The sequence below is a fragment of the Parasteatoda tepidariorum genome, chromosome 12, assembly GCF_982258835.1.
Source record: "Parasteatoda tepidariorum strain Cologne lab strain chromosome 12, Ptep-v5.0, whole genome shotgun sequence".
Classification (NCBI taxonomy): Eukaryota; Metazoa; Arthropoda; class Arachnida; order Araneae; family Theridiidae; genus Parasteatoda; species Parasteatoda tepidariorum.
In genome coordinates this window covers 44,867,281-44,892,977 of record NC_141766.1, presented here as the reverse complement: position 1 = coordinate 44,892,977, position 25,697 = coordinate 44,867,281, and the positions used below count along the sequence as shown (strand labels likewise).

Genomic DNA, 25,697 nt, shown 5'->3' with positions numbered 1-25,697 from the left:
GCTCTGGCCCACAAAGGGCTGTTGAGTCAATAAACAAGGAGAGGAAGAAAAAGATCTCGCCAGATAGGCGAATTTTAGAAATAGTTGATATTTTTTTAATTATATAAGCAATTTGTCCCATCTAAATTCAAGAAAATTCTTTACAACAAAATGATATTTACAACTATATGCTTACTATAAACTATCATACCATAACTATTATATATAACTATATATAAGCGATTAAACTATATATACCATTGTATCAAATTTTAGACGATTAAGTTGTGCCTCTTTTTACTTTTCTTAGCAAAATAACTTCAAAAAACATCCGTAAAGTTTGAACAATTTATGTTCAAAATTTAAAAATTGTGTGACAAATTTCTCATTTTCTAAAATAAATATTGCTTTCATTATCTTCTTTAAATTTACATTTTTAAATATTTCTGCAAATTTTCTAATTATTTATTTTTGAATTATTCGTTTAAATGCTAATAAATACCCTAAAATCAATTAAAAAATCTTCAAAAAGACGTAAACTTTTATTGGAGTAGAAATTTGGAAAATTTTAATTTTCTCTTAAATTAAAGAATTTTCAATGAGATTCCTTAAAAATTAAAAAGCATACTAAAATAATTTAAATTTTTTCTCATAATTTTTATTTATTTTCAAAACAACATTTATATTCCTTTCAAATAAAGGAAGAAGATTTTAACATTCATTTAATAATTTTTAGTTATTTAATAATAAAGCATTAATTTGTTTGATACCAAAATTTTCAACTCACATTGGAAGGAAGACTCATTTTTCTTTAAACCCTAGTGCTGCCATCTAGTTTTTCTTTACATAAAAATTATCTATTCTCTGTTCGAATGCAATTTCAAGAAAGTATTTTAATTACTATGAAAAAAAACAATGCTTAATTATATTTTAGAAAATTGAATTATGAATTGAAGTTACTTTAATTAGCATTTTTGTCTGAACTTAAATATATTTGTAATATTGTTAAAAATATTATATATTTTAAATATAAAAATTAATCTTACGTTCTTTTGATTCTAACAAATCTTTATATTAATAATCTTTCCATGATTAATTTTAATATTAATAATCTTTCATCCTCTTGATACTATACAAAACTTCTTGTGCAGTAAGCACAGAAATCAATCTTTTTATCTAATTGCCAATACTTTATGACACGTTAGTGAATTTCTAATTTCAATTAACTATTATTTGTGAAGGTTGAACAATTTTTAAGTTTAAGAATTTATACTTGAAAAAAAATTATTTGAGTTACTTGAATGCTTAAAAAGTATTCAAGTATTTCATAGGATGTTTCTATGCCGAAACATATCGTAGGGGAATTTTTAAATATGGACAAAGCTCGAAATACGTTTTTACGAAAATGGAAATCGCATTTAATTCTGTTTTTCAAACATTTTTTATTAATATATTTTCTCTTTTTTAAAGAATAAATTAATGAATTCAAATAAATTCATGATATAATATCGTCCATTAGAATAAATGACTTAGCACATTTTGTTAAATTAACCTTTTTTTAAAAAAATTTTAAAAAAAGACTTTAAAAGTCAACAGTTGTTTTGTCAAGGTTGAGACGTATGCTATAAATTAATAATAGTCGTAGTAAATTTATGATGTAGGAATTTAGAGTCTTATAATTCCCTTTATCGTTTAGAATTCTAAATACTAAGACATCCCATGAAAAGTTACATCAGTAACTAATATGCCTAACCCCTCATTAACCCTGAAATCCGGGACTTAGTCCCGTAATGATTATGCTCAGTGCTTAAATAGGAAAGAAAAAATAAGCACTCAATTCCCTATTTAGTTGTTAAATTTGAATTGAAAACTGATAAGGTGCTACAGCCATTTTCGTAAACACGCATTTTGAACTTCGTCTATTTTCGTAAACACACATTTGGCACTGTGTCCATTTTCGTAAACACGCATTTCGAGCTCTGTCCATTTTCGTAAACACGCATTCCGAGCTCTGTCCATTTTCGTAAACACGCATTTTGAACTTTGTCCAATTTCGTTAACACGTAATTCGAGCTGTGTCCATTTTCGTAAACACGCATTTCGAGCTCTGTCCATTTTCGTAAACACGCATTTCGAACTTTGTCTAGGTTTAAAAACTCGCCAATGATATTTTTTTAAATAGTACACTAAATTAGCACTTTTCATATCATGCCCTTCCACTGACCTCTAACTATTTATATCATATTTTCAGAAACTAATCACGTCTTCCGAGTTAAGTTTAATTTGCTTTTGTGACTTGTTATTTCGAAAACTTACATCAACAATGAAAAATTATTAGTATTTGCTTGTACTGGTATTCAAAAAAATTGCCTAGACAGAAATATATGGTTTGCTGCGTCTGTTAAGGAAGCTAGTTTTATCCCCAACAAATTAATTACGAAAGCTCATCAGTAGCGGACGCTTCTGAGAAAACCTATGAAATAATGTTTTTAAAAATATTATTTGCAACAACAGCGTGGTATAGTCTAAATACAAAATTTACTGAATCATGTGCAAATATTCTAGTTAGAATAATCTGACATGTAGCAAAAAGCCTTGTTATATAGTTTTTCCACATAGCAATGTCATCTATTAACGGTCTTTGTAACATACTTTAAATTTAGGGGGAATAAATTCTCCCGTTTCCAAAGCAGAACGCAGCAAACCTTACATTTCTATCATCTTCTATTTTTCCTAAACTGATGCTTAAAGTCTTCGACTATCATTGGGATGACCAATATTTTTGAAACACCCTGCATGTGCATTTTTGGCAGCTAAACAAAATTATTTGTTCGAAAAACAATTGAAATATAGTAAAATTAACATAATTTATTATTTTATTTAGGAAAACAATCGAAACACAAAATTATAAAAACTAAATATTTTTCTTTTTGAGAAACATTTCAAATGAAATAAAATGAAAATAATTTAGTTTTCATTTAAAAATAGAATTCTAGTAAAATGAAAATAAATTATCATTCATTTTTTTTTAAAAGAACAGTAGAATAATAGTAAAATGAAAATAATTTAGAATTCATTTTGAAAAACAACTAAAATATAGTAAATGAAAATAATTTAATTTTCATTTAAAAACAAACAGAAATATAGTAAAATTAAAATAATGTATTATTCATTTTGAAAATATGTTATAGCATGTGTTCAAAACATAACATATTTTTCCTTTTGAACACATATTATTCATTTTATTTTTTTAAAAATAGTAGAATAATAGTAAAATGAAAATAATTTGGAATTCATTTTGAAAAACAACTAAAATATAGTAAATGAAAGTAATTTAATTTTCTTTTAAAAGCAAACAGAAATTTAATAAAATTAAAATAATATATTTTGAAAAACAATTGAAATATAATAAAATGAAAATTATTTCTTTTTTAGATATCACGACGAAGAACACGCGAACTTATTAAACACTATGTGGTTGACGGCCATTACTTTCCTATCTGTCGGTTACGGCGACATAGTGCCCAACACTTACTGTGGCCGCGGCATCTCTGTCAGTACGGGTCTTATGGTAAGTTCATTTTTAATTTATCAAGAAATGTAATAATAATGTAACTCTTTATTAGTTTGGAAAGCACGGTCGCAAAATTTTTAATTAGAAAATATTACACAAAATATATATAAATATTACATAAAAATAATCACTAAATATTTTTCAAATTTGCACTTTTAATTATTTAAATTTAAGAGAAACAATAATTCATCAATTGAATTTTTTTTAATTTACGATATCAATTATTGATATATTGTTGAATATGAATGAAAAAAATTCAAACTACTTTTTTGGATATTATGTTTTAGTACAAATATAATTCCGACAGACTTTTTTTTTTTTAAGTAAGTAAAAGACTGTTTTTTACCAAAAATACCAAAATATATTTTTACCTGTAATTAGAAAATCGGGAAAAGTATATATAAAGAAGACCTGTAGCTTATTCACAATCTAGCTACCTTCAACATTGTGCTCTTTTTTTTCTTTTTCTTTTTTTTTTGAAATTTTAATCTTGGCCGTAGTTAATCTCAATTATAATAAAATTTCTATTTCTTTTAAAATTTGTCACCTAAACTAACACAATGTCAAAAATCAAGTTTTTTTTTTATTTAAAAAAAAATCCTAAACAAGGGAGCAAGTCGTTAAACACCGCTGGATTGGAAAATCAGAAACTGGTCCCCTCTACGTCAAAGAGTTATGCTTTTTTTGAGTTAACTATATTATAATGCGCTGATAAAGCATATAAAAATAGAATAGAAATGTTGTTATAAATTGTTTCATTACTATGCAGATCACAACTTCAGCTCTATAACAAAATTCAAATAAGTTTATTATTATTATTATATTATTATTATTAAAACCATTATAATTATTATCATTGTAATATTATTATTATAGTTATCATTATTTTAATTATTATTATTATTATAATTATCATTATTTTAATTATTATTATTATTATAATTATTCTTAACAAAATTATAAACAAACAGACAACAAATATTTCAGTTACCTGGAATCAGAGGGTTCATAATATTAACCATAAAAACTGTTAGTAATAAAGTTTATTTTCGTACTGTTACATATTTCCATTTCTTACAACGATAATAAATTACAAATATAATTTTAAAAAATGAAAAGTGAATTTTGTTCATATTGTGATGGTGGTTAAAACTTTGCCTACGAAAACTATTTAAAACTAAAGAATGTTCAAAGTTCTTTTTTTTTTCCTGTTTCAAGGATAACAAAAACTTGGAGAACGGTCCATAACTTCTTGCTCATAAATCATTAAGTGGACGACTACTGTCTGATAAAAGGACCAAAGAAAGAAAAATGGCGGACTTGTCGAACGGGAAAAAATGATAAAATATAAACTGGAGTAAGAAATTGTTCGGAAAGACGAATATTTTGGAAAAAATAAACTCAAAAGCGATTTTAAGCAAAATAATGATGAATGATCCGCTTATCATAACAATATATATTTGGAAAGTTATTTTACGTACGAAGTTTTGCAAAATTATTCTGTTCCTTAAAATCACATTTCTGCCCTTTAAATCAGCTTTCGTTTTTTCTTACTCCAAATGAAATTCGATCTTATAAGTTAGAACATATCTTACATCGTTTCCACAAATAGGGTACCATGATCAAAATTTATTTAACTTTCGTATGGCCCCAAATATAGTTCAAATCAATTCGAGAAAAATAGCGAAACATTTATTGGTAAAACTAAAAAAGAAATAATAAATACGTAGCCAACATCTATATATTTTTGATGTAGAATTTTTATTAAACCTATTTTTGACAGTTTTTTAGTTATTCTCTATTAATTTTGATCAAAATAAGTAAGAAATAATATATTTACAATCTTAATAATTTATGGTTAAAAAAAATTTAAGCTACTTTTTTTGGATTTTATATTTTAGTAAAAATATAATTCCTATGATCTAACAGATTAAAATGTAGAGAGAACATGGAAAAAATTACAGAACAATGAAAAAAAGGGGGAAAGAAAAATAATAATATATATAACAAGAAACTGGCGAAAAAAAATGAAAAAAGGAATAAAAATCTGAAAAATAAAAGATATAATCTTTTCATCATCTCACACGATTATATCCACAAAAAGGAGTGCTTTCTAATATTGTATCAATATAGCCAAAGCAAAATATATCAATACAATAGTGTGAGAAGCACTCAAAAAAAATTTTGCGAAAAAATTACAACAAATAAAATAGAAAAGAACACAATAAGTAAAAATATCATTATTATTGTTTTTCTTAATTTTTTTCGTGCTTTTTTCCTTTTTGTATATATATATATTTATTTATATACATATATATATATATATATATATATATATATATATATATATATATATATATATATATATATATATATATATATATATATATATATATATATATATATATATATATATATATATATATAAACAAGCAATTAAACGAAAAATAAAACTGTAACATATATGAAGAACACAAAAACCGCTTTTGATTCTAACTAAGGCACTTTCTTCTATGAAAGCAAAAGGTTTTTCCCAATTTATCTTTGATATATTTGCTATTCCTGACCTTACCATACCCCAAATAAAGCAATTTATTTTTCCGAAAAGATCTTCTTTATTTGATGTAGACGATGGGGAAAATCTACTTCTAGAAGTGGACTGGATCAGGAATTTCCTCTTTCAATTCTCATGTATCATCCAATCTTGACAATAGAAGCAATGGATTTCCGCCATAGCTGGAAGTTCCTCTTGTTAAAAGAACTTCTTACCTAGCTGTCAGATTGAACAAAAAAATATATACATCAGAATAATTGGGAACAAATATGCCTGGGGTAAAAAATAAAAATTGACTTGGAAATGTTTTTTTTTAACGTTTGATAGTAATATATGTGATCGGCATTGAAAACAAATGGTATGATGGGAATTCTGAAATTTATAAATGTCAGAAATGACTGGGGATGATAAATTGATTTGAAGATAAATAGTTCAATTTGTTAAATTTGAAATGTTTGTGTAATTGATTTTTGTTGGTCCTTAGATTATAACGTGCAATCAAACAGAAACATTAAGCAATAATCAAATTTCAATTAAATTAATTCTAATTTTTTCTACCGTGAACCATGACAATTTTGTCAGACTTTTAAATCATGTATCATCCTGACAATCGAAGCAATAGATTTTCGCCAGCAAGGAGTTCCTCTTGTTAAAAGAACTTCTGACCTAGTAGTTTGATTAAAGAAAAAAATCTAAAATAAGGGTAATTGGAAACAAATATGCCTGGGGGAAAAACAATTATTGACTTCGGAACATTTTTATAACGTTTGATAGCAATATATGTGATTGGCATTGAAAAATAGGATAATGGGAATTCTAAAATTTGTAAATATCTGATATGATAGGGAAAAGAATAAATTGAATGAAAGATAAATAGTTGAATATCTTAATACAAACTTGTTTAAATTGAAATATTTGTTTAGTTAAACTCTGTTGGTTCTTTGAATTTAATATATAAACAAAGGGAAGAATTATGGAAAAATCGAATTTCAACTAACTTAATTCTAATTTTTTGTACCGTAAACCAGAGCAGTTTTCATAGACTTTTGAACCATGTATTATCGAATTTTGACAATAGAAGCGATGAATTTCCTGCATAGCTGGTAATTCCTTTTTTTAAAAAAAAACTTCTTACGCAGCTAATTGAATATATATATATATATATATATATATATATATATATATATATATATATATATATATATATATATAACGGGAATTCTAAAATTTGCGAAGGTCAGAAATAATTAATGAAAATTAATTGAATAAAAGATAAATAGTTAAATTTGTTTAATGCAAACTTGTTTATTTCTTGATTAAAAACTTCATTTGCGTTTTGCTTCAAAAATATAAAAAATGGAAATAGCAGTCGACATGTTTCGATGATTTGAAATATAAAACGTAAAGTTGTCACCGAAAACTGGAAAAATAATGGTGAGAAACAAAACTAGGAAAACCACCACATTAGCCAAGAGAAAAAAAAAGATGAAAAACAGAACGATAAAAACCACAGTAGCCGAAGGAGGCAAAACCGGGTAAAATGCATTTCTACATGCTATGGAGAGGCCGTGAGAAACTAATGTCGTTAACAAGAGAATCCGCATTCATATGAATAAAACAAGATTTCAGGGTGTCAAGATGATTAGATGTGACTGGGGTAGAAATAATTTTGGCATTGTTGAAATTGAACTAATGCTCAAATTCCAACAATGTACAGCTATTGTTTATTTTTCAAATTCTTGATAACGGACACATCAATCTGTTTAACAGACTTATTTAATTTGAGATTTTTAATTGATTTGTGTTGATCCTTTTAATATAGCGTACAATCAAAAAGAAAAAATAACAGAAAATTTCAGTCTCAGAACCTTAGTTCCAGTTTTTATATCGTAAACCATAGCTAATTTGCTAAAATTTTAAAATGTTTTTCTATTTCTAAGAAATTCTTAAATAAAACAATAAAACGAACAATTCTTTCGCTAGTTAAAAGTCTCCTCAAATAAAAAAACACTTCTCTTCTCAATTGATTCGTTCAGAAATTTGTTAGCGCAAGAGCACCAAAAATCATTCACACTCGAATTTTAATATCATTTAGGAAATATTTAATTGATATTTTCAAGTGAAATGTTTTTTAAACTTCATTTAGATTCAATAAATCTCTATAATGTATTTTAAGTGTAAAATCCGATGTAATTAAGTGTAAATTAAATGTAAAATTGACTCAGATGATCAATATTATTTCAATGCTTAACGTAATTAAGTCTTTAAAAAATTGAAAATTTCAAAAAAGCTTATCCATTTTGAATTTTTGCAAAACAAGCTTAACTCAAGATCAATTTCATTAAAAGCTTCAAAATTTCTGAATATAGGAAAATTTTAGCTATTTCGTTAATAGGACAAATCACATATTAGGCCTAGGTCACTCCATACAGTCCGTAATCCGATCTTATATTCAGTTCTCAATTATTATCCTCTTTTGAGAATAAGAAAGGAATATGCAAAGGAATTTCCAACTACTCATTAGCTGAACGATGAAAGCATTCTTGAAATCTTGGGGATAAATTCAATACCTTGCAGGGCAACCTTGATTTCCAAAAACCTTTTATAATTTGTATCTTGAATTTTAAGAAATGGAGTTACAGTTGTTTTTTCTTATGCTTCTTGCTTCTCAGACGAAACCGGATACAAATTCCCGAAAGGAAACTAAAAGGTTTTCTGTTTTGCCTTGTGTATTTGACCCTTTATTTCTATGAAAAAGTCATATTAAGACGGATAAAATTCATTTTCGGGAATTATTTTTCAAATTATTAGTCCCTTTATTCTCAGAATTTTCTAACAATTCAGAATTTTCTAGTATTTTAAATGTATTTTCAGGATAAAGTTGATTTTGAGAAGATCTCTTTACGCCAACTCACATTACAGGAAATGCTTGTTATTGAATTCTTTGAAATTTCTAATGTAGAGTTTGCATTATGTTCCCTGATATTTCAAACTAAAAGCTAAGGTCTAAGTTTGAATTTATTTTTAACAAGCCCTGAGCAAAATTCTAAGTATTCTTACTTAGGTAAATTCTATATAAATTGGACAAAATTCTAAGTATTCTTACTGAAGTAAAAATACTTAGAATCTCTAAAAAGTAGTCCTTAGTTATAGTATATCTAATACTTAGAATCCGTAACCTTTCTTTAAGCCATTAGTGCGCCATTAGTTTCTAGTAAAGGTAAATTAAAGAATTTTTGGAATTGAAATTCATATGAAAATAGTAACTGATATTAGAAAAGAAAAACTCATTTAGTTTATAAAAAATTAATTTAAATTGTAATGCCATTTTTTTGGTGGTAAGTATATTTACCACGACCTATTAGGAACTTATCGACTTTTATTTTTCTTTACTTATAAAATGAATTTTATAAATGCTACAAACTTCAGAAGGAATTATGCATTTTGTAAATTTATACATTTTCTTACACTAAAAAATAGTTGCCAATTTTATTCAAACGCACTTCAAGAAAGTTGAAGTTTTTAACAAATGGAAACCTAAATTAAAAGTGTTAGAAAAGTTAACATGGACTTTAAAAATTGGTTGTAAGTATACTTACCACGACTTTAGAAAGGGTTAAAAAAATCGATATTAAACAATGTATTTAGTTCCATTTTATTGTTGTTGTTTTTTTTTCTTTTTTTAAGATTTTATTTCAAAACACAAAAACACTGGTAATCTCAATATTGATCAGGAAAAACATTTAGTTTGAAATTTATTGTTGTTAAATATTTTATAAAATGGTAAACATTTAACTACCAAAGCTTTTATAAATTTTATTAATTTTGCCAGCATTTTAAAAGCTTCACCACGAAATTGTCGTTGCATATGAACTTTTAAATCATTTATATGCAGCGTCGGGGAAAATAAATTTATGTGAATAAAGAAATAATGCATTAAAACATAAACTTAGCTACCACTAGAATAAATTTTCTCAAAAATCATAGGAAGTTGGCAGTCTTTTATACCTGCTGCGGGGATATTCAAGTGCGTTTTTGTGTCTGATTTCGTAGCTTAAAATATCACCCGTACTATTTAATTGGAATATTTGAGGTTACCCCTGATGTTAAGTCCTAGAGCATGAAGATCCAATTATTAGACTAAAAGTTACTTTGTATAGTCCATTTTTTTTTTATAATTATTTATTTCGCGCTCTGTACATTGCGCCTTATGACCTATTTAGACGTGTTCATATTGCCAGATTTGATGGGGGGGGGGGAAAGCCAATAAAGAAAATTTTTATGTAAAAGCCCTTCACTATTCGAAAAATAGAAAAGCCACAACAACGATAGCTCAAATTTGTGAAATCAAATTTTAAAGTGATTGCGATTAAGAGTTACTACCCAGGTCAATTCTACGCTCATATAAACCATGAAATACTTTCTTTATAAATACGAAGAATGAAAACAGTCAAAAGAATTAAAATATTAATCATCCTTTACAAAAGTGTATCAGATTAAAATATTTAAAAAATATATAAATAAAAAAACTTTTCAAAAAAGTAACTACTGAAGTCAAGTTTGTGTTCTTTGTTGTTCTGTAATTTTAAAAAATAGCATCAAAATAACTTTTTTTTAATTGTTAACCATATGTATTTCAAACTAGTTTTGTTTGGAACTGCAAAAACTCATCTGACCAAAAAATAAATGTTGGATTTAAGTTTAAAAATATATATATTAAAAATATGTATAAACTGTTAACATCCTAAAATACAACTGAGGAAAATTTAGTTGCTGGTAATAACTAAAAATGTATTAAGTTTTAAATTTAACAACAAATCTTGAACTTACCAAAAACAAAAACACAGAATAATCAGTTGTTTGAAAACGCTTTCAACTTTCTGAACTTTTTAAAGAAATAAATTATTTCATAAAAATTTTTCCCCAACTTACCGACAAAACAAATTTCAAGTGACTTGTTGTTTAGATTTATATATTAAAAAAATGTTTGAGCGCTTTGTTTATACTAAGATGTTGTTTACTTGTTTAAAAATAAAATCCATGACAAAATTTACCAGAGAAAAATGAAAGCTCAGAAGTCGTTTGAATAGGCATTAAAAAGCGACAGATTTGATAAAGTATTTTGTGCTGCAGGGCTTTGCAGAATGTTTGCATAAAATTCTTCGAATCGGCCTGTTTACTATTATTCATTTTTTACATAAAACTTTCCTGCGGTGCTTTTAATGTGTATATTTTGTTGATTTTCTTTAAAACAAGAATTGCAATAAATTTACTTTAAGCTAACGATAACAGTATTTCAAAAAAATTTCAAGCTGTTAGAGTATTTTCGCGAATTATTTAAAGAAAAATTTATATTTTGCTTGGTTTTTTTGTTTAGAATCTAATCTTTATCGTCATTTGGTGCGTGCGATTGGTGATTTTAATAATCTTACTACATTTTTTTTTAAATTTTCCGTTTTATGGTCAAACGTAAAGTTTCAGGTTGAAATGGAAAAAGATACGGTTTAAGATTTTTTTTCCTTTCTTAGAGAATATTTTATATTTTTAGGACATTTCTTTTCAGGCTTTTCGCTATTTTAAAACAAACTGAATTAGATAAAGACTTCGGTTGATTTTAGAAATTTATGATAATTTTCCGTCAGACGTAAAGGTTTCTGGTTATGTTTAATGGTTAAAAAAAAAAATTTTTCCTTCTTTTAGAGAACACTTCATATTTTTAGGACATTTGTTTTCACGTTTTTTGCTATTTAAAACAAATTAAAATGAATAATTCGGTTGATTTTTGGAATTTAGAATTATTTTCTGGTTTATTTTCAAACGTAAAGGTTTCATACTATGTTTGTCTGTTTAAGAAATAATTTTTTTTCTTTCTTAGGGAATATTTTACATTTTTAGAACATTTCTTTTCACGTTTCTTTTCTTCTCCAATTTTGAAACAAATTTAAAAAGATAAACAATTCGGTTAATTTTGGAAATTTACGATAATTTTAAATAGTTTAACTGTTTTAAAAAGTCATATTAAATAGCACTAACAGTAAAAATTTTTAATGTTCCATTTTTATTTAGCGCAATTTAGATAATTTTAAGAAATTTTGTTTGGCAAATGTAATAAAATATTATATCATAGTATATTATGCAAAAATTTGTATCATATACCTGCATGAAAACCTTCATACTTAATCATACCCACTTAGATTAAAATTTTAAAACTATGACCATCATATTGAGTAACTTCAAAACTGAAATATTACACTTTAAAAGCTGTGGTGTGATATTTCTCGGAATTTGGTGTTAAATTACCCAAACAATGTGTAAAGGTACACTTTTTTTTCCAAGTGCATTTTCCTTCATATGTGCATTATATAATATAATATTTTTATAATTAAATATTATATTAAGATAATAGTCAAAATTTTAATTTTTTATCGTTTAGATTAGCCATTTGAACCAACCTCTAATAATAGTTTTGTGCCACTATCTAAATCAGGGGTTTCCAACTTACATGAGGCCAGGGGCCGCAATTAAAAACACCAGTCAAATGGCGGGCCACAACTTTATCAAAATTTTATATACGACTCTTTTATGTTTGAAGGAACATTAAATATTACTGTCAGATTTTTATCAAGCTGTAGAAAACTAAAGTATTGAATAAAAAGTCAAAATACGAAGTAGATTTTTACCTGAGATATAAATTTATTTTGCACCGTTGCACAGTGGGCCAGCATCCAAGGTTAATTAGTATTTCGATAAAATTTGTTTCAAAATTTGGGGGTTTTTATTTAGGGTTCTCATGTGCAGGTAAATTGAATTCATAGTTGAAATTTTGAAATACACTAAAAATACCAAAAAAAACAAGATGGCGGCTGAAATATGGCGAGCAAAAAAAAAATTTTTAAAAAATATATATAAATATATATATATATATATATATATATATATATATATATATATATAGTACGTTTAAATAATTAAATATAGCAATGATTTTCGTAAATTTATATTATAAATGAAAAGCAAATTATATTTCCGAAGTAATATTACAAAATAACGCGAAAACATGAAAAAAAACATAATTTTTGTTTTTCGATATATTTAGTCCACCTTTGCAATATGGGCAAAATGGGGCAGGTTTTTTCGAAAGAAGAAACATCAAAGAAGACAACAAAAAAAAGTCTAGCTAATTACCTCGTGGAACTCTTTGGGGATAAGTTTCGAAAGTGATTCAAACATTGTAAAATGTCCAATGATAAGATATAAACTATAAGTTTGTCAAGAGTATTAACTACTCCAACAAATTGAAAAATGTCACTATAATTTCAGACTAATTACTCTGATAAAAATGTAACAGAAAGGTTAAATTCCTATATATATTTCTTAAACATAAGTTTAAAAGTTACATTTAAAAAAAAATTTAACATATTTTTCATTACATTGTACTCTCGTCGGTCCAAAAAGTAAATTATAATGTTTGGAATGATTATGAATACTTAATTTGGGCGATATTAAAGCTGCCTAAACATATTTTAGTTGAAATTTAATTTCTGACTTTTGGCCAAAGATCATGGCCTTCTGGTCCACTGTGCGTTGTTATGTTAAATTTCACAGAAGGCTTTCTATAACGAAAGAAAAGTATTTTAAACCCGTAGAGATTTTTGACGAAAAATGTCCGCAAACAATAACAACTAAAATATTGTAATTCGCGGACCACAAAAAAAGTTTCGTGGGCCGGACGTGGCCCGCGAGCCGCCAGTTGGTAACCACTGATCTAAATAAGTTCCCAACTTTTTTTTTTTGGAATAACCAACTTCCAACCTTTTTCGTACTAATTTTATTCATAGTTTGTCAAAAACAATATGGAAATCCCTAAAAAAAATACCGATAATTTTATTAGTGCCCCCAAACACGTCTCACTGCCCCACAAGTGGGAGGTAATCGTACATACTGAGAACCTAAGGTCTAAATCAAGAAAACCAAAACATTTTACTTCTAACAGTGGTGATAAATTTTCATCCACATGAGTAATAGGGTCAATCACGTGACATACTTTATCATTGGAGACAGATTCTGTCTCGAGAAGTTTGTCACTGAATTAGACACTCAATGATTCCGAAAGATCTATTTTTATGGTTGTTGAGTTATTTAAGAATAAAGTAGAGATAGGATGTAACAGACTGAGTCATTAATAACACTGCAAGACAAAATCAGTTATCTATTTGTACTGCTTTAAGTGATCTATTTAACAGTTTTAGTGTTACTTTTAACATCCAGAATAAATTGTGCGCCAAAAGCATCAGGGATAACTTCTAAAATATATTATTAAGTATTATGTGTTTTTAATACAATTTTATGTATATAATAATAATTTTTAATATTGTTTCTAAACCAACGCCAACTAATTTTTATCAAATTGTGCACCAAAAATTAACACCTTCACGATCACAATCACAAATACATAATCGCGTCATTCAATATTTACGAAGCAAGTTATCATATGGGCCTTTCTAACTCTAGCTGCCCAAGATCACATGAACGCGATCTCAATACAGAGCTCTCATATTAGTACGTATACGTACTTTATAGTACGTATAATTAATAATACGCAGTTAGTACGTATAATTAATTCGGAGCTTGGGCCTGGGCAAGTACTCTTTTGAAGGGGTTAAACCCTTTTAATTTTTTGTTTTATTTTATTAAGTGAAATTTTTGTTTGAAGTATTTGTTTTTAAAGTATCGAGTTAGTTTCAAATATTTGTTTCTAAAAAATTGTAATTCCAATAAAAATTAAATTACTGTTTATAAATCACTTTTATAAATTGTTATTGCTTGGGAGCTATCAAATAATTTATTGAAATATTGCACCAAGAAGATATATCTTGTATACCTTTTGATATATAACATCCTACTGTTCGAATGACCTGTATACTAAATTAAATTATTTTGGCAATAATACTTAAAATTTTTAATACACCGAATATAACCACTCAAAAAAGTAAAAAATCTTAAATTTGCATTAAAAAACAAATTCATATTGTAAAGATGATCAACTGAATTTAATAAAGGACCACATTCTAAATAAAATATAATATGTATTTAATATAATATGCATTAGTATAATATGTGCCGACCGGCCTGTGTAGGGGGCAGGGAACTGTCCTTGCATCAGAAAGGTCCTGGGTTCGAATACCGGGCAAGGCATGAATGTTTCTTTCTCTCTCTGTGTGTTCTATGTCCTTTCTCCTTTATGTGTGAATGTGATCCGCCCTATAAACGGGTTGTGGTTGTGTGAATGGCGTGGCAGAAGTCGAATTCCTGGCCATAGATGGCGCCACTTAAAAACAGGAACAATCGCACCCCCACTGCATACGACAAAAAAATATATATATAATATGAATGCTTTTTTCAAAAGAAAAAAAGAAAAAAAACAATTTAGATTCAAACTTTGAAAAAAAGTCAGAAATGAGTATTTAAAATATTTTAGGAGTTCTTCATGCTAATATTTTTCTTCAGTTTTCCAGCAAAAAAAAAAATTTTGAAAAATAAGCCATTTTATCCTTTTTCTTACTTTTACTTATCCTGTCCATGCTTTCCGGAACATTAAGGCCTTCGTATCTCTCCATCTTTTCCTGTCCTTAGCAACCGACCTAGTCAATTTCCGTCCGGAAATTCCTACGACTATTAACTCATTTAACCTCATACGTTGTTTTAGAGTAAGTTTGGGCCATCCTCTTGTTCTTTTTTCCTTCTGGGGCCCATGTGAGAGCAACCGATGTAATTTTTTCTCCAGGCATTAAGTACATAACCCAGTCAGTTACATCTCCGTTTAAGTCTTCTATTGTCTTTATTTTTACATTTTTAAAAAGATTTTCGCTCGTTATCAGAGCATTTTAATTCTGAAAATGTAATGTCAGAATGAATTTAAATCAAGATTGTAATTTACATTAAATTATTTTATTTCATAGGGCGCGGGTTGCACTGCCTTAGTCGTTGCGGTCATCGCCCGGAAACTCGAGCTGACTAGAGCAGAGAAGCACGTTCACAACTTCATGATGGACACTCAGTTAACCAAGAGGGTGAGTTCAATTTTCAAATATCTTTAAAGATATTTATGAATATCTTTAGAGATATTTATGAATATCTTTAGATATATTTATGAATATCTTTAGAGATATTTATGAATATCTTTAGAAATATTTATGCAGTGTAAAATCTTTCAGCGTACTCGAGAAACACAGAATAAAGGTTAATATTAATTATCAATATTGTAATCATAATTAATAATAATTGTAATTATTTTGTTAATAATTACTGTAATTATTGTTCATCTCTGAAGAATCTATGCAGGAAAAACTGTAATGACCGCCTTAAATGAAAATTTTAGAATCCTTAAATTTGGAGGGGGGAAGTAACAATCAAGCAGGGCTTAAAACAAAACGCCTCATTTGCAATGTAGTCAATACAGTAACCCAAAACAATGCAAAGGTCATCTGAAAAGCAAGTTCCCCATTGTCCATAAAAAGAAAGAAAACATAATTTCCTGGAAAGATTTAGTTGATTATTTATGACTCAGTTGCAATATAGTCAATACAGTAACCCAAAACAATGCAAGGATCATCTGAAAAGCAAGTTCCCCATTGTCCATAAAAAGAAAGAAAACATAATTTCCTGGAAAGATTTAGTTGATTATTTATGTCTCAGTTGCAATATAGTCAATACAGTAACCCAAAATAATACAATGATCATCTGAAAAGCAATTTTCCCATTGCTCATAAAAAGAAAGAAAACATAATTTCCTGGAAAGATTTAGTTGATTATATATGACTCATTTGCGATATAGTCAATACAATAACCCTAAACAATGCAAGGATCATCTGAAAAGCGAGTTTCCCATAGTCCATGAAAAAAAAGAAAACATCATTTCCTGGAAAGATTTAGTTGATTATATATAACTCATTTTCAAAATAGTCAATACAATGACCCAAAACATGCAAGGACCATCTGAAAAGCAATTTTCCCGTTTTCCATAAAAAGAAAGAAAGCATAATTTCAAGGAAAGATTTAGTTGATTATATATGACTCAGTTGCAATATAATCAATACAATGACCCAAAACAATGCGAGGATCATCTACAAAAGCAATTTTCCCATTGTCCATAAAAAGAAAGAACAATAATTTCCTGGAAAGATATAGTGAATTACATTCAGAAATATTTCAACTTCTTCTAAATCTGAGGAAGCTGAAATACGCATGAATAGGCATATTTCCCGCATGGGATTTATATTTGACTCCCCATCGCGCGAGAGGGAAAATACACCATATAAAATTTTTGTTCAAATTAGCAGATTATTTTCCTGCTGTTTAAGAAATCTAATTAATAACACTGGAGAAAAGAAAATTTCCTTTGCATGAGACTTTTTAACGGATCTGGGATATTTTCATGTCACTAATTTCAAATTCAAATTTAGCATCGGTTTCTCTCACCAAGCTACTGTTTCTTTTAATGGCATTTTTAATCTCTTTTTTGCAGAAATGTACCGTTTTAAAAACGTTATGTGTTGCAGGGGGTCGCATAAATGTTGCGACTAAAGTTCTAGGGAAATTAGGGCACATTATCAGGATTAAAATTGCATATCAATCCATGTCCGGAAAAGTCGTCATAAACCGCAAGGGGCGCTTCTCTAATATGAATTGTTTCTTCATGTGCCTCTGAACAGGTCAAAACATGGAAAGCGCCCCTAACCAACACCCCCTAGAAAAGGGAAGGCCTTAACACGGATGAATTTAGTAGTCCGACATAACGAACATAAACTGCGCAGTGGAAGTGATTAATAAAAATGACATGGCTACGCAGTAGGAGGAAATAGGAAGCTGCGCAGTAGGAGGAAATATTAAAGATGTCATTACGTTTGGACTACTAAAGGATCAAAGTTCTTGTTTATGGTAACCCGTACTGAGGCCTTCTTTCTTCTGGAAGGTATTGCCCTAGCAGCGTACGACGACGCTTCCGGAGGTGGTTTCCTACGCAATTTTTATTCTGATTATGTGCCCTAACTCCCCTTAAAAAGGTCACCTCAAACTTCCGGGTGCAAAAAATGTTTTGAGAAGTGTTATTTTCTTATTTTCACTTTAAAATTGGTTAGTAACATTTTCTCAATAAATTGCTTAATTAATAACTACTTTAATAACATGTCATTATGTATGAGTTAAACATGTATTGGTTTTTCGATGGAAAATAAGATTATTCATTTTAAAGTGTGCTCCATATTTAAAAAGTTTACTTATGTCTATATAAATTTCTACACACACCCTAGAAGTCTTCAATAGGTTTGCAACGTTTACGTTGCAAACCTATGATCTAGAACAGCAGTCGGATTAACTACATTATTCTTGTAGTTTACTACAATTACAACTACTTTGTTACAAATTTAGTTAACTACAACTATTTTTTTTTAATTGTAATGACTACAAACTACTTTGGAGTTAGTAACTGGGAGATGAACTTTACTGGAGAATTTAATTTTTGCCTATGTTTAAAATGGTTTTGAATAAGAAATCGGCTTATACTAAATATAAGGGAACAATTAAGAATTATTTTTTCATGTTTACATAAGCCAGTTTGCTATTCCGAAACATTTTTTGTCAAATTTGTTCATTTAACCTTCAACTTTTTATGTCTTTCTCGACAGCGAATATTTAATTTAACAAACTATCAAATACTTGCAATTGTTTAATGCTTTTATTTCCTGTAAGAAATTAAGAACATCGAAAATACTCTCCCTTCCTTTGAAATAACATCAATGCTTCACGAGTCAGTGTTCGCATGTGAAAATGTGACAGAAGTGATTAATTATCTAGTTTTCGTTGTTGTTAATTTATATAATAGTTATACTCTATTTAAAATACGTGATTTCTATTAACACTCAGTCATAAGGTCATTTTCATTGTATCCATTGACGAAACCTCGAACTTACATCGAATTTGAAAGATTAGTAGCGTTAGAGCCGTGTTACTATTCTAAACTAGCGTTAAAAGTAGTTGACTGGAATCGCTACAAACTACTGTTTTTTTCTATCACACTACTTTTTTTAAAAAAAAAAATAGCCCGCTACACTACAAACTACGAAAAAAAGTAGTGCACTACACTGCAAACTACGAAAAAAAGTAACGCACTACACTATAAACAACGAAAAAAAGTAGCGCACTACACTATAAACTACGAGAAAAAGTAGCTCACTACACTTCAAACTACGAAAAGAAAATAGCGCACTACACTACAAACTACGAAAAAAAAGTTGCTCACTACACTACAAGCTACGAAAAAAAAGTAGCGCACTACACTACAAACTACGAAAAAAAAGTAGCGCACTACACTACAAACTACGAAGAAAAAGTAGCTACTACAGTAGTTTCACTACTTGTAATGCGCTGCTTTCGACCACTGATCAAGTGCTACAGTTTCTAATACTTTTTACCCAGTAATATATTCTCTCTGTGATTGATTACTTAAAGCAACGTGACTTTATCATTTCTCTTACGTTTTTGAAACCTTAAGTCACCCTACAAGCTTCTTTACTTTGAATGTTAATGCAATGAAAAATATCCATTGATTTTATTCGTTATAAGGCGACAATTTTTCTCTGTTCCTTTTTTTAGTGTCATAAAGAATAGGAACCATTATATTTCAAAATAATAATTTTTTGAAAATCTAAACTATAAGTATCTTTATAAAATTAAGAAAAAATTCTTTGCGATTTCATTAAAAACAACGTTTATAATCACAAATGGATAAATTTTTATTAAAGCCTATACACATTTCGACGAACAATGGTACACCTTTATCAGTAAGATAAATGGTAGGAATGGTAAAAACAAAGATGATTCAATCCGACAGTAACGTAATGCTATAGAGATAAATATACAGTTAAAGGTGAAGTATTAAAATGACAGAAAATTGAAAAATTTATTATTTTGAAATGTTTGACAAATATGTTATAACAGCAAAATCATTAATTTAATGATTTGGTGAGCTTGTTAAATTAGTCACCAAATCATTAAATTACGATTAAAAATTTAATACTAAGCCAATTTAAATGCAATTTTCGACAATAATTATTAGAAAACATAAAATTAAGATGTTGTCATAGGCCATTAATGCACTGGAGGTGCGATTTTTCTTGTTTTTCAGTGGCGCCATCTATGGCCAAGAATCTAACTTCTGCCACCCCCATACGACACATCCGTTTATAGGAAGGACCCATTCATACATTGATCCATTCATCAACAGATCGTAATTTTGAACTGAACTAGAGAACGATTAATACCCAGTCCAGTACTCATAGAGATATACTTTGTTATGGGAACATGGAGGACTTTGTGACAGACTGATTTAACAAGCACCAGTCAACAATTACTACGTCTTCAGCCGGCTGGATTCGAACTCTCGTTTTCTCGAACTTGAATAAAATTAAGATAATTTAAATAAATATAACTACTTGTTCAAAAGCACAAGTAGAAATAGTTTCTAATAGAGAAGCGTTCTGGCGTACGATGACATGGCGGGTTCTTAAGCAATTCTTAAACCTTGAAATGGGTCCCACCACTGCTAGAAATTTGTCGGTCTGGTAGTGAAAATCCTGTATATATTAATCAAATTATCTTGATTTAACTGATACTTTAAAATCTCGAGAGTTTTACCAATTGTTTGCCTTTAATAATTTAGCCGCTTGCGTTAAATTTTAATATTTTAAAGCAAAATGTGATGGACTATATTTTATTCCACAGTTAAAGAATGCTGCCGCCAACGTGTTGAGAGAAACTTGGCTTATATACAAGCACACTAAACTAGTTAAAAGAGTGAATCAATCAAAAGTCAGAGCACATCAAAGGAAGTTCCTTTTAGCCATTTATTGGTGAGTTTTTAATCTAGCATTTATATAAATTTTCTTTGTCTTGTAAAATTACTTCAAATTCACTTACGAAAACAATTTATTGAAACGAAGATTGTGAAATAGTTTGTGAGATATGTGAGATGGCTGCCGGCTGTGATCAGATCAGGGGCATTTAAGTTCATAGTCTAACCACCATAGTCTAACCACCATATACTCTAACTACCATGGCCTAAAAGGATGTACAGAGCCAACTTTTTTTGCGTTTATTAAAGTACAATGAGTCCAAAAAAAAAAACAGACCACCCTGAATAACTTTTGATCTAATGATCGAATCTTTACGTTCTAGGACTCAATCTTATAGGTTTGGAGGGGTGACTTCAAATATGCTAATTAATAATATGCGCGGAGGATATTTTAGGAAACGGAATCAGACACAAAAACGTACTTTATCTGAATAAACATACATTTTTTCAACGGATATAGATTTCTGACCCCTGAAATATAGGTGGTTGCCACAATCTGGGAAACATGGCTACAGTAGTTTGGTCAAAAAAGAGCTCCAAAGTCTTGACCCTAATGTTAATTTTACTTTTTGCGTATTTCGCCATATCTCGGGAAGCGAAATGAAAAAATTTTGGTAAGCTATTATAATACTCTTTTATCCAAAGATAAACAATAAATAACTTTCAGTAAAGATTTTTTTTATTATTTTATTTATTAACGGTCGAAAAATTTTTGAATTTCAAGGTATGGAATTTTTCGCATCTTTTTAAAGAATATAATTTTAAGTGATAAAATACTAGATTTGAACAAAATCGGTCGAATGGTTCCCGAGAAATTGAATTTTAAAAAAAAGTCAAGATACTTAAAATTCGATTTCTCAGAAACTATTCGACCGATTTTGCTCAAATTTTTCATTTTTCTACATAAAATTACATTCTTTAAAATAAAGCAAAAATTGCACATTTCAAAATTTTCTTACCAATCTTAAATAAAAATTTTAAAAAATATTTTAAAAATAAAGAAAAAATTAATAAAAGTTATTTTTGCATGAATTTATCCTTTCATAAAAGAATTTTATAATTGTACGCAAAAAAAATTTTTATTCGCTTGAGAAGTTCTCGAGATATGGTGAAATACGCAAAAATTAAACTTAGCATTAAGGGGTCCAAACTTTGGAGCGCACTCCTGACAAAACTATTGGCACTATATTTCCCAGATTGCAGCTGCCCCCTATATTTTGGGGGTCGGAAATCCAAATCCATGAGGGGGAGGTATGCTTATTGAGAAAAAATACGTTTTTGTGTCTGATTTCATAACTTAAAATATCGTCTGCACTTATTAATCAGCATATTTGAAGTCACCCCCTCGAACCATGAAGATCGTGTCCTAGAACATAAACATCCGATCATTAGATCAAGAGTTATTCAGGGTGGTTCGTTTTTTATTTAGCACTGCACACCCCTAACCTAAGAGGTTTAAAAAGCTTTATATAAATGAAACAGCAAATAGTTCCATAACAAACTGTACCAACAGAAACGAAGGAAAAAAAATTTAAAAAAAACTTCTATTTCAACCAAAGATAATGTTGTAAACATGAACAAAATATGCTGAATTGCTTTATAATTGCATGAAAAATGTGAATTTCGTTATCAAGACTTGGGAAAAATATTCCTCCAGTATCGGGCTTTCAGAATATCGACAAAATTTATCGATCAGTTTACAACCCGATTTAAATATATCTGGTGCTCCGTAATCAACACCCTTAATGTATATTTTTTTGAAATCTTAACACAATGAAGAATACACATTTAGGGATGCAAATTAATATTTAAGTGAAGAAAAGATGCAAATGCTTTCGACAACTGACAAATGACTGGAAGAGACTGGAAACATGAAAAGGTGTTTTATTGCCGCAAGAGAGAATGGATAGTTTAAAAGCGATTATTAGAAACACCTTTAATTTTCATCAGATAATCAAACTGGTTTTCATTCCATAAATGATTCGACAGAGAACGTTTTATTTCTCATTTAAATATTAATTTGAGTTCTCTGATGTGTTGCTGTTTCTACTGCCAATGCCAGCAAGCCTGCTTGGGAAACAACACGAATTTAAGGTAGAGGGTGCGTTTCTTGTTTTTCAGTGGCACCACCTGTGGCTAAGAATACTATTTATAACACACACACGTCACAGCCTGTTTTACAAGGCAGACCCATTCATTCATCCACAGATCGTAATTTTAACCTGAATCAGAGAACTATCTCTATCAGTATCCCTAGAGGTATCGATTTTTTATGAGAACTTGGAGGACTTTGTGACCCTGACAGATTTAAAGTTCACTAGTCACTATTTAATGGACGGGGAATCTTCGTATGACGGGATTCGAAATCCTGTTCTCACGAACACGAGTCCAAAGTCCTACCAACCAGGCTATCCCGACCCTCTCGAATGTGTATATTATGTTAACTTGTTTTTGACAAGAATTCGAAGGATATTTAAGGCAGAGATTGCAAAACATTTTGTATAACGTTGTTCTTTTCCTTTTTAGTCTTAGAAAAGTAAAAATGGACCAGAGAAAACTTATGGACAATGCAAACACCATCACAGACATGGCTAAGGTAATCTTCTTGTTTTTTTTATTTTTTTAGTATTTAAAAAAAAAATTATTTTAGAGAAATAAAGATTAATACTTTTATTTATTTATTTAATTTTTTGTTCATCTGCTTATTTTCTAATTTATTTATTTATTTTATTTATTGTTTTGAATGAAAAAATTATATTCGTACTTTTTTTTTAAGTCATGATGGACCAAAACAGATATAAATACCTTTCATGAGTTACTTGCTTTAAATAATCCATGAAAAATTATCATTATATTACGAAGAATTTATCTTTTTTTATTAAATACGTAATTTGCCGATGTGACACTTCCTGCTTTGTTTTTTTTTTTTTTTTTTTGTTTTTTTTTTTTTCATCCTTTTTTTCTAAACCAGGCATAGTTTATAGCACCATTTGTTTTGCTACATTTAGCATCAACAGCATAGCCGTTCCTTAGCCATTAAATTGCACACTCGTTTATTTCAATTTTTATAAAAATTGACTTTGTTTTTCAACATTTAACCATTAAATAATACTCCTCTACTATTTTTTTAAATATTTAAAATTATTTCCAACTGACTAATGTTCATAATATTTAATCCTTCAAATTTTCCTGTTTAAATTTTTAAAACAGAATTAATGATACTGCTATAAATGTTGAACATGTACAGATGTAACCCTTAATTTCAAAAGTTTTACGATTAAAATATGCTATTTTTATTCTAAGCTAGGAAAATTAAGGACTGTATTTTACTGCAAACGTAATAAATTAACTATTTAATAAACAAACTGTTACTTCGCAAAACTCAATTTTAATAAGCTTAGCTTGAAATCATTTTATATACAATCACAGCATGAATTTCACATACAGAAGTAAATAACATTTAATTTAGAACAAAAATCAAACATACTAGAAACAAATTTCTAGAAAATTGCGATTAAGCAATCTTATCTATGTACATTTTCGCTTCTTTAAACAATAATTTAAGAAAGAGTTACCCGAAGAAATATTTATATGCATTTATTAAATGTTACAATTGGCGAACTTCAGCTAAGAATTATTGTCTTCTTAAAATAACAACATCAAAACTTCAAAGAAAATGCTTAAAATAAAAATGATGAAGTATAGATTGCAAAATTATCAACATGATAGAAAATTTTTAATTAAAACAAAATTATGACTGATGAACTTTCCTGAGTTAAGTAAACTCTTCAGTTAGGTCCTCTCATTTTTAACAAAACATTGCTCTTAGTTAAATATTTAACCTAAAAACTAACGATAAAGTTAAACTATAAATTTACTTTGTACATATTTGCTTATAAAAATAATTTCGAATATTTTCTCGCTTATATTAGAAATAAAATATAGAATAATTGGATTTTTTTACAAATACAAATTTATCTTAAAATATTAATAAGTTTTCCAGTTTACTTAGAAACAAAAATATCCCTTTGAGCAAAAACTTATTCCTTTAATCAACACCAAATCAACCTAATAATAAATTTAGAAATCTTTCAGATTTTTAACTCTATATTTTCAAAGTTATTTTATTTCAAAACTACTAGATTTTTACTGAGAATGCGTGGCCTCTTTTAGGTGAACAGAATATCTAATAAAATGCGAAAGAAAGCAATAAATATTTTACACATTCACGTGCATATATGATTTGCCTGAACCGTTTGATTTGCGCATTCATCCGTATGATTTGCACATTCATCCGTAGGATTTGCACATTCATTCGTATGATTTGCATATTCATTCGTATGATTTGCACATTCATCCGTATGATTTGCACATTCATCCGTATGATTTGCGCAGCACAGTTACTACATAACATTCTCGGTTCCCTACAGAGTTCAGCAAATCCGTGATCTTGAACAAGCAAGATGCTGAGCGAAAATGCAGCATCTCTCTAAATTTAATATGATTACTGTTTGTCTGACAGTGGGGTGTACAAGTTAAAACATGAAAGGTTTCAAGTAATTTTAAAGTGTGTCAAAAACTAAGTGCAAATAATACAAAGTTAATTCTAATTAACAAAATATATTTACCTTACCTCCATCGGTGCCCTCAAATATGTAGGTAATAAATTGAAATATGTACAT

General features: G+C 28.3%; 1 protein-coding gene across 1 annotated transcript in view; it reads left to right on the top strand.

Moving 5' to 3' along the window:
* LOC107450569 (small conductance calcium-activated potassium channel protein 1-like) overlaps positions 1–25,697 on the top strand; it is a 657,806-nt gene that overhangs the window by 623,971 nt on the left and 8,138 nt on the right. Inside the window, exons 9-12 of the mRNA XM_071188289.2 lie at positions 3,415–3,550; positions 16,067–16,177; positions 20,886–21,013; positions 23,542–23,611. Coding sequence (XP_071044390.1) covers positions 3,415–3,550; positions 16,067–16,177; positions 20,886–21,013; positions 23,542–23,611 — 445 coding nt within the window. The remainder of the gene's footprint in view (positions 1–3,414; positions 3,551–16,066; positions 16,178–20,885; positions 21,014–23,541; positions 23,612–25,697) is intronic.